This window comes from Echinops telfairi, unplaced genomic scaffold, assembly GCF_000313985.2.
Source record: "Echinops telfairi isolate 266 unplaced genomic scaffold, ASM31398v2 ScPeMD7_7425;HRSCAF=8463, whole genome shotgun sequence".
Lineage (NCBI taxonomy): Eukaryota > Metazoa > Chordata > Mammalia > Afrosoricida > Tenrecidae > Echinops > Echinops telfairi.
This window is the reverse complement of record NW_022111325.1, coordinates 3,749,425-3,759,251: the sequence shown is the minus strand read 5'-3', so window position 1 is coordinate 3,759,251 and position 9,827 is coordinate 3,749,425. Positions and strand designations below refer to the sequence as shown.

Genomic DNA, 9,827 nt, shown 5'->3' with positions numbered 1-9,827 from the left:
TGTCTCCACTTCTTAGCAGGCCCCCTTGGCCTCCACACTGGGACCTCCAGAACCACTACCTGCATCGCAGTGATTTTGAAAAAAATGATGCAAAGTGTGTCAGGTCCTTCCCTGTTTGTGATCCTCTGGCTGGTTCATGTTTATCACCAGCAAGTTACCTGTCTTGCTTCATCTTCCTCATCTGCACAGTAGTAATATAATATTGAGGCTTAAGTGAGAAGAGGGAGGGAGGGAGAGAGAGAGAGTGTGTGTGTGTGTGTGTGTGTGTGTGTGTGTGTTGCGGAGGGAGGGGGTGTGTGACTTTCCCCTTGACCTTCAGCTGCCTAGCATGACAGGTCTGGGGTTGGGGGGTGGGGTGTCTGGCTTTGGGTTTCTGCTCCACGGAGTTCCACAAACCTTTTAAATCCCACGCCCCCCTGGGACTGCGAAGGCAAAGTCCAAGGCCTGCAAGGGGCGAGGCTGGGAGGGGCGTGTGGGCAGTCTCAGATCGGGCTGAGGACACCCCCTCACCCCACTCCCACCCCCAGGAGCCCTCTGGGGGTCACGCGCGCACTCGTGGAGGGAGCAGTGGAAGGAAGGCAGGCGCGGAGGAGGGAGAAGAGGTTCCGCTGGCAGGATTCCCACGCACTAGCATCAAGAAGGGGTCCTCTGTGCCCAAGGCAGGGAAGCTCTGGGTGGTGATCTGCGGCCTAAAGAGGAGCAAGATGCCAGAGGGGTCTCTGCATCACGTCCTGCGCCCTCCCCCACAGGGGAGAAGGGAAGGGAGGCAGCGAAGAAAGGGCTTCCCCTTCCGGTCGCTCAGCGCAAATGCTCCAAAGAAAGGGTGGTTGATTTTGCCCCCCTTTTTTTACCCTTTTTTTTGCGGGGGGGCGCATCTTTGCTCTCCTACCTTGGCAGCTTTAGCTAATAGCATTAAGAAAGGGCTCAGAGATAACCCCACTCCACTTCTGGCTGAGAGCCAAAGAGACCAGAGGCTCCTAATGAGATTGGCCGGTGGGCGGTGGCGATGTGCACTTTGCTCAGTGCTAACAAGCATGAGACCCTGTGCCCTGCCCAGACGCCCACTGACTGAGGGCCTTCTCTGCATTTGCAGCCGTTCTGGGCTGGTATCCCCCCTTCTGATCTTTCAGTCCTGGGGCCAGCTGTCTCTCTCTGTCTCTCGCTGTCTCTGCTTCACTCTTGATTTTCTGTCACCTCTCTCCCTTCCTGCCTCCGCCTTTGTATTTACTAACAACCTCGTTTTCCCACGGAATGCATCAAGGGCCACCAAAAACCACTGTCTGGGTCCAATCCATTCAGATTAAGGCGTCAGTGCAGCTACACAGAAGGCCCAATGACAGAGCGATTTTTGTGCCAGCTCCCCTTGGCCTGGGTGCGGCGGTGGTCGTGGGCCCTCCCTCTTTCAAAGCCATTCTCACAGAACCCTTGCTCTGTGCCCTGTCCTCTGGCTTCCTGGGGCCTCTGCCCGTCATTTCTTCTGGCCAAGAGCCTAGCGTTTAGGTTTAGACTAGAAGGCCTGGGTCCGGGCCCAGGGCCTCTTGCCAGCCTCCTCGTCTCTGCTTCCAAGAAGTTTCGTCCTCACCTTTCCGGCACCCCATGGACTGATTACAGCACGGACTGGAGTCAGCCAGACCTGTTCCCATCCGGCTCCACCGCTTGGACTTGGATGGGGATCTTATGCAAGTCTCTTAATCTTTTTGAGCCTTAATTTCCTTGGCTTGCAAAATGGAGATAATACCACCTCGATGGGTTATTGTGAAGATGGAATGAAACAGTGTGTGGAAAGAAAAAAAAAAACAAACCAAGCCCAGTGCCGGGTATACATATGATAGGGGCCCACTTCATAGTAACTAAAATATTTAAAATGTAAAATCTGCTTTGTACATAACCTATGGCTCCAAGCCCTAACTTGGGCTCAATCTCTATTGGTATCATCCCTTATCTATATTACTTCTATTAAGCCATGACTTTAAGCCTACATCCGTTGTAATGAGCCCTTATATTGGCTTAGGGGATTAACTATATGGTTGGTAATCAGCATGACAGCGATGATGACATCGCCCGCTTGCTCCTACAGGCGGGCCTCGCTTTATTGTGCTTTGCAAGCCACTGCACTCTTGGCAACTTGAAGGCGTGTGGGCACCCTGCGTGCAGACGTCTACTGGTGCCATTTTCCCAGCAGCGCAGGCTCACTTCGTGTCTTTGCGCGCATTTTGGAAGTCCTCGTGAGAGGCTAAACGTTTCCATAATGCGGTGGCACACTTGATAAATAGACGACCCCCCACACCGCCATCGAGTCGATCCCAACTCGCAGTGACTCGACAGGACAGATTAAAATTGCTCCCGAGGGTTTCTGAGACTACCGATTTTGATGGGAGCACAGGGCTCCATCCTTCGCCCACATAGTAGCTATTGGGTTTGAACCGCCAGCCTTGTGATCAGCAGGCCAGCGTGGAACCCAGTGTGCCACCAGGGTTCCTTCATTGACTGTAGTATAGTGCAAACACGACTTTAATGACCAGTGGGAAATGTGTGTGACTGGCTGTAAAGCCTTAGCTTTCCTTCGGGGGAGCACAAGTGATTTGCTTAAGAGAAACACTCTGATCCCTCAAGACTGGGTTAAGATCCTTTTTGATTTATGGTCTCAATACTCTTCCTGCTCTAAGGCCATTGCATGAACCCCAGGTCACCCTTACCCCCACAGCCGCTATTGTGGCTATAGGAGTAGGTGACAGTGTTGGAGGCCGGAGCTGGGAAGACCCAGGGAGGGGCAGGCAGAGTGGAGGTCAACCCCAGCTGCAGGGTCAAATGAAGCCCAGGGATGACGGTGGGCCACCAGGAGCAGTTCTTGGCGGTGAGTGTTGACCTTTGCTCTCTTCCCTGGGGCTTCCACAGTGTGGGCTCAGGGCTTCCTGAAGAAAGAGGAGGCTTTGAGGGAAAGGTTTGGCAGGACTGCTCAGCGGTGAGGATTTCCACATCCAGAGCTAACAAACTCCCCGGTGACCTGGAGTTCCCAGAGACTGGCAAACAGGGAAGAGGCTGGGGGTGGCGGGGGCGCCGGGGTCAGCTAGCACTCGGAACCGGGAGACTTGAGTTCACCTACTGGTTAACTCAACTCGGGTCTGGGGGTCTTGGGTGTTTGGGGGTTTTTCTTTCTTTGGAGAGGAAGACGTTGGCAGCCGACAGCTGTGACTAGACATGATTGATTGATCTTGAATTAAAGTCCCATTCCCTGCTCTTTCACTGTGTGACCTCTCAGGGCCGCGGTGTCCGCCTTGCTGCCGCTTCTCGTGAGGTTTCCCTGGATGACAGCCCTGAGCACGGTGTGGGGCGCACTGGGTGCCGGGAAACTGGTGGGTATCAGCATTGGCTTCTTGCCGGATCCCAAGTCTACCCCGAGCTCTCATGTCCTTCCTAGCAGGAAACACCCTGGGATCCAGCAAGCACTAGGGCAAGCTATTGGAATTCTCTCAGCTCCCTCCAGGAAACAACCTTGGGTCCTGGATACCCTGTCTCCAAAACCACTTCCCAAAGGCTAGGCTGTGGAGCAGCCAATCCACTTGAAGTTAGACACAAGTCCAGTTATAGCCGTCTTGGCCTCCGAGTAGACCGTGCACTGCAGCTGCTTGGCCGAGGGGGTCCCTCTTGTCCCCAATAAGCAGGACAAGAGAGGAGGATGGGAGAAGTGGAGGGGGATGGGGTGGGAATAGCTACTTCTGAGGAGGGGAAAGAGACCAGAAGAGGGCGGCGGAATGTCCAGTTAGCGAGGAGACGAGAATGGGCGTCTTTATTCAGAAGTAGTGGTCGTGGGCCTGCTCACCTGCGTGGCCCCCTCTGCTGGCCTGCTTCAGGAAATGCTTGGGGCTCGAACTAGACTGGGGACCCCCACCCCCACCCCCAATGCTCCTGTCTAACTAAGTCACTTTGTCATTTGACCTCCTTGTCCCTGAGTGTTCCCTGGGAGAGAGCAAGGGACAGATGACGTGAGGTAGGGCAAGGGGAGAGGGTCTTCCAGCCCGAGGTGTCCAAAACCTAACTCCAAACTTGTTGCCGTCGAGTCGAGTCGATGCAGGCTCATCGTGACCCTATAGGGCAGGGTAGAACTGGCTGTTAGCACCCAACGGAACCACGACACCACCAGGGCCCCTTGAAGTGTCCAGGACACCTCGATTCCCTTCTACAAGACCGACAGCCTCTTTTCACTGTATCTTTCAGACCCCGGCTACTCAAAGTCCGGTTCACAGACCAGCTGCCTCAGCCTTGAACTCAGAGCTCACTAGAAGGGCCAGACGAGCCCCGCCACGTCTTGGGGTGGCGGTGGTTATGTACCGTCCAGTCGGTTCTGACCCCGAGTGTCCCTGAGTACAACAGAACGAAACACTGCCAGGTCCCGCACCATCCTCACACTCACTGTGAAGGCGGGGCCCACGGCTACAGCCACTGTGTCCACCCAGCTCATTGAAGCCCTGCCTCCTTCCTGCTGCCCTGCCTTCTCCAGGGACAACATCAAGACCTACTGAATCAGACTCTTGCATGTTAGAGAGAGTCTCAGTTGGTCCTTACACACAGGCGAGTTTGAGAAGCGTTGCCTTAAGGCCACACTGTTCATGAGAAAATGCTTTGAGTTGAGAGTTGGGAAGGACGGCTCTGGACTTCGAGGTGGCTAACACATAAGTGTCTTTGGTCAAGTGTCCCTCTCTGAGCTTCATCTGTAAGGTGTGCAGCTACTCCGGATATGCTGCTCAATTCTGTGCCTAATAAGTTCCAGTTGAGAACAGGACTCCCCTCCTAGAAGATGGAAACCCAGAGCCGGAAGTCCTCTGCTCCATTCCCCTGTTGGCTTGAGGTGCCCGATAGAAACCCAGTCAGGCTGCTAGCTATTCTTCAATCACTGAACAGGCTTTGAGCCCTTTTTATGCACTAACCTCCAAATCCATCGCCATCAACTCCATCCCGACTCTTGGAGACCCTGCATAGCGTGGGAGCAGATAACCTCATCTTTCTCCCGCAGAGAGGCTGGTGGGTTTGAACCACTGACCTTGCACTTAACACCACCACCAGGGCACCTCTCCTTGTGCTAAAGCAAGAACCCTTGATTCCTGTTTCGACATCCCTATGAATTCTTAAAGGTATGGGTCTCATTGATCACCTGGGGTCTGCTGGGATACACCACCTCTTCTCCACTCAAGGTTTACAAAGAGCCCGCGATTAATTGCATATTCTGTTATCTTCTCTTGGGGAAAACTCCAATCCTGTTAAGCCCCGAGAAGAGATCTCATTCTCTGTGTAAATCGCCCAGCGGGGGCAGGCTACAAGACCCTGTGCCTTCCTCTCTCTCCATCTATATAAGTGGTTCAGCCCCAAGCCAGGTGTCCTGCGTCAGTGAGCAGGGCCTTGGAGGGTCTGGGGCTGGCTCAGGGCTCAGAAGGCTTCTTGACAGAGACCTCTCTCTCCTGCCTTGTCTCCCTTTGGCTTATCGTTTCCCTCTTTTCTCTCCTTCCTGACCTTGTCTCAGCCTTCCTATTCCCTCCTTCGAACTCCCTTCCCTCCCTCCTGCCTTTTCTGTCGCTCCTCCGCCTCCCTGATCCCCTTTCCTCCTAAGTGGTTGTCATTTTGTCCCCAGTCCAGATCTAGCCCTCTTGGCCTCCGAGTGGACCATGCACTGCAGCTGCTTGGCCGAGGGGGTCCCTCCTATCCCCAGCAACTACTGGATCTCAGGTGAGCCCTTTCCCCAGGTTTCCCTCCATGATCTTGTGGGTGGGTTAGTGTGCCACTCTGGGGTTGGGGTTTCAGAGCAGAGCCTTGGCATCCCACACTCCCCTCTCCACTCCAGGCCTGGCCTTCCCCGACTGGGCCTACAAAGCCGAGTCGTCCCCAGGCTCCCGGCAGATCCAGCTGTGGCACTTCATCCTGGAGCTGCTCCAGAAGGAAGAGTTCCGCCATGTCATCGCCTGGCAGCAGGGAGAGTACGGGGAGTTTGTCATCAAGGACCCAGACGAGGTGGCCCGCCTCTGGGGCCGCAGGAAGTGCAAACCACAGATGAACTATGACAAGCTGAGCCGGGCCCTCAGGTGAGAGGAGTTGGGTGCGCAGTGGCCAAAGAGGGGCAGCGTGGGAAGCCTGAGGTGGTAAATCCTCCCACCCTTCCAGTTCACATCCCTCCAGTGCTGGGGGAGATGCTCCCAGGTGTGGGGAGGCACCTGGTTCTTTGCCTTGCTGGCCTGGGGCAGTGGGGTTTGCTAGGTCTCAAGCTCCCTCCCGACCACTGGGCCAACACTCTACCTCGGATTCCCCACCCAGGTATTACTATAACAAGAGGATCCTGCACAAGACCAAAGGCAAGAGGTTCACGTACAAGTTCAACTTCAGCAAACTCATCGTGGTCAGCTACCCTCTGTGGGAGGTGCGGGCTCCGCCAGCACCCCACTTGCTGATGGGAGCCCCTGCACTGTGCCGGCCAGCCTTGGTGCCCATGGGTGTACAGAGTGAGGTAGGGATGAAGACCACCACCTATCCTCAGACCTACACACACACACACACACACACACACACACACACACACACACACACCTTCCAGGAAGCTACAGCCCTTCCCTCAGCCTCAGGGGCCACCAGCCTCGCCCCGATGTTCCTCTCCCTCTGCACCCAAGTCCCTGCGGGCTCAGGAGCAGACGCGATGGTTGCAATCTGGAACCATCTGCATGGTGCAGCCCCCACCCATGAGAAAGGACGGTGCCTTCTGTGTGGTCATCACTCCTTCAGGGGGGACCAGAGGGAAGGGCTGAGGGTTCCGGGGGCTGAGGGTCCAGGCCATCCGAGAGCTTGGGTAACATATGGGCACCAATGATTTGACCACCTATGTGGAAGTATTCATTCCACTGGGCCGCCCACTCTGCACCAATGCGAGGGCCAGGGAGAGCGATCCCACCCTCACACCGATGTCCCTCCTTCCTCAGCTCCTCCAGAGCATGCTCTTCACTCACCGGGCCATGGTGGAGCAGCTGGCTGGGCAGCGGGCCCCCCGAGGACTCCTGGGGGGCTCTGGGGATAAGAAGGGGAGCAGCAGCAGTGATCTCCGTGAGTTCTGGGGATGGGGTATGACCCAGGGCATCTGAACCGGAAGAGGGGGGCTTCTCCAACTGAGCCTATGAATGAGGGGCCATGAGGCAGGAGACCCTCTGAGTCACTGATTCATTCAGCACCTATTTATTGAGCACCAGCTCTTAGTCAGGGCTGGCAGTTCAGAGCTGAACACTGCCCTTCAGGGTGCTCCGAGTCTGGCAGGCAGCAGCCACTGATGGGTGCTGTGACTCTAGTAAGGGCCACATGCGTCCAGGGGTGCAGAAAAGAAGGTGGAGAGAGCCAGCCAGGTGGAGGTGCAGCATTCATGAAAAGCCACAAGCTGTGAGCACCTAGGTCCAGCCAATCCGGAGAACTGCTAGCTGTTTGCCCTGGCTGGAGAAGAGGCTGCGTGATGGGGTGGCACAAGCAGGGAAGGTAGGAGGTGAGGTTGGCAAGGGAAAAAGGTCTCCACTCCCCAACAGCTTCAGAAGCCTTGCTAAGGGAATGGACTTTATTCTTTGGATGGAGAGACTTTCATCTATTAAAGATTATCCAGGCTGGGGGTAGGAGGTGTAAGGCTGGATTGGGAGGCTAGGTGATGGAGGTCAGACCCAAGGCAAGGGGTCTCCTCATGGGTGAAGAGTGGGACCCCCTTGAAGAGAGACGGGGAAGGTTCCGTCGTTCATTCACTCTCTCACTCATTCATTTCTTCTTTTAACAGATATCTAATGACCTCCTGCTTAGTGTACCAGCCACTGCCCTAGGGGCTGGGGGCACCCATGTGAGCAAGACAGCCTGTGTAGAGTCTGTAGCTGGGGGTGGGGAGGGAAGCAGACATCAGATGTATAATCAGACAAATAGGTCTCTAATGATACCTGTGCTAACTGCTGGAGAGACGTGAGTTCAGGCTAAGGGCAGCAGGGAAGACTCTCCTGACAAAGGGACATTTGAGCTGCCACGAAATGTGTAAATATTGTCACAATAGCTCAGAGGGAATGGGAAGTGCGCAGCAAGCAGAGAAAACAGTGTGTGCAAAGGCCCTGGGGCGACAAAGAAGAGCTGGGAGAGGGCCAAGGTAGCAGCACCTGGTGACAGAGGCAGACAGGAGGGTGGAAATGGAAGCAGAGGTCTGCTTTCCCAGGCCCATAAACTGGGAAGAGAGAAAAATCAGTTTGTCACAAAGACTCTCCACCAACTCAAGGCTCCTCAGTGGAGGCCCAAGACCTAGTCCTCCTCACCAGGCAATTTCAGCCCAGCTGCAAGAAAGCTCTGGCACAGACCCTCCCAGAGAATGCATGATGTCTGGTCCTGGGCCCCCATGAGTGCCTCCCAGGTGCATGCGTGCATGTGTGCGGCCCAGGGCTTGCTGGAACTTGCCGGGCCACCAGTCTGGCAGCCTGGAGCTGAACAGCACCTGAACAGCCCTGCTGTTCTCCACGCCCACCTACCCACTCCCAGCTCTGGGAATGCCTGGGGCACAAAGCATCTCTAGTTGGGAAACTATGAGAGGGGGGAAGTGTGTTCCCTCCTGAAGCCCAGCTTCCAGTGGGCTATTCCCCAGGTGCCTCCCTGCCCGCTGCAGGTGCGCACACAGGCCCTGCCTATGCCCAGGCCCCAAGGGACATGACGGGTGTATGTCACTGGGAGGTGAGTAGCAGCTGCATGCCCCACTTGTGGAATGGGACTCCAGGAAGCTGTGCCAGCCCCTCACCTCCACCCCCACTCTGAACGTTTGGAGCCAAGAAAGGAATCTGCTTCCGGGCAGAAGAGCGGCCAAGGCTGTTGAGTTGGAGACAGGAAGTGGAAGGACTGGTATCTGGGACGGGTGAGAGAGCCCGTCCTGGGCTGTACTCTCTAAAGAAGCTGGTCCTGACCTGGAGCCAAGGGAGGACACACACACACACACACACATGCACACCTGTTCCCCCTCCTTGAGAACTCAAGGGAAAGGACACTGACCTTGAGAGAACATACACTGTGCGGGGCAGGGTCTCCAGGCTTTCTCTCGTGGGCAGGGGGTGGGGGTGTCATGTTTACTATTTTTTCTCTTCTTCGGGCCAGCCTCAGAATTGTGCTTCCTATTAAGATAAACTGGGCGTGTTACGTAATAATGCATTTGTTTGCCCGGGTCGTTACTGTTATTCTGAAACTCTTTACTGTGAACCGGATGAAAGTGTACAGAGCAGATCAGTTTTCCCTTCAGCAGTTCCCACCCATTTGCTCTTCATGTCACTGAACGCAGCGCTGGCCATGCACCGCCCCTCGCTGATCCCACCCCTCCCGCTTCCCCAGCCCTTCTGAACCGCAGGCCAATGCCGCCCTCCTCGTTCCCTTAGACGGACTCCTGCGACCACGCGGGGCTGATCGTGTCCTGTCAAATGCCCAGATGCGGGCTCTTTCCGTTAAACACTCTGGGATGGGGTTAAGCTCTTTGAAATACAGAAACTGGTGCGAAGCGCTGTATCATCCTCGTCAGGGACTCTCACTGAATGAGGGTGGCCGAGGGCTCCCTCCACAGGCCTCAGGTCCACAGCCCTGTGCGGCAGGCTCCTCCCAAGTGCTTACGCCATCGGATCCTAGGCTCACCGCTTGCTCCCCAGTCTATTCCAATGTGTGGGGAGACCAGTGTCAGAACTGGGCCCCACAGGGCTGTCAGTGGCCCATGACTTCTCGGAAGTAGAGCTTTTCCCAAGGCACGCCTCTGGGCAGCCTTGACCCTTTGTCCTCTCCGTGAGCGTGTGAAACCATTTGCTCCCCCCCCCCCC

The 9,827-nt window shown here is 55.7% G+C and overlaps 1 protein-coding gene across 1 annotated transcript in view; it reads left to right on the top strand.

The window, feature by feature from the left end:
* Positions 1–5,639: 5,639 nt before the first annotated feature.
* The window catches only part of ETV3L (ETS variant transcription factor 3 like), a 5,295-nt gene continuing 1,107 nt past the window's right edge, over positions 5,640–9,827 (top strand). Inside the window, exons 1-4 of the mRNA XM_004714720.2 lie at positions 5,640–5,718; positions 5,834–6,071; positions 6,301–6,490; positions 6,957–7,077. Coding sequence (XP_004714777.1) covers positions 5,658–5,718; positions 5,834–6,071; positions 6,301–6,490; positions 6,957–7,077 — 610 coding nt within the window. The 5' untranslated portion in view covers positions 5,640–5,657. The remainder of the gene's footprint in view (positions 5,719–5,833; positions 6,072–6,300; positions 6,491–6,956; positions 7,078–9,827) is intronic.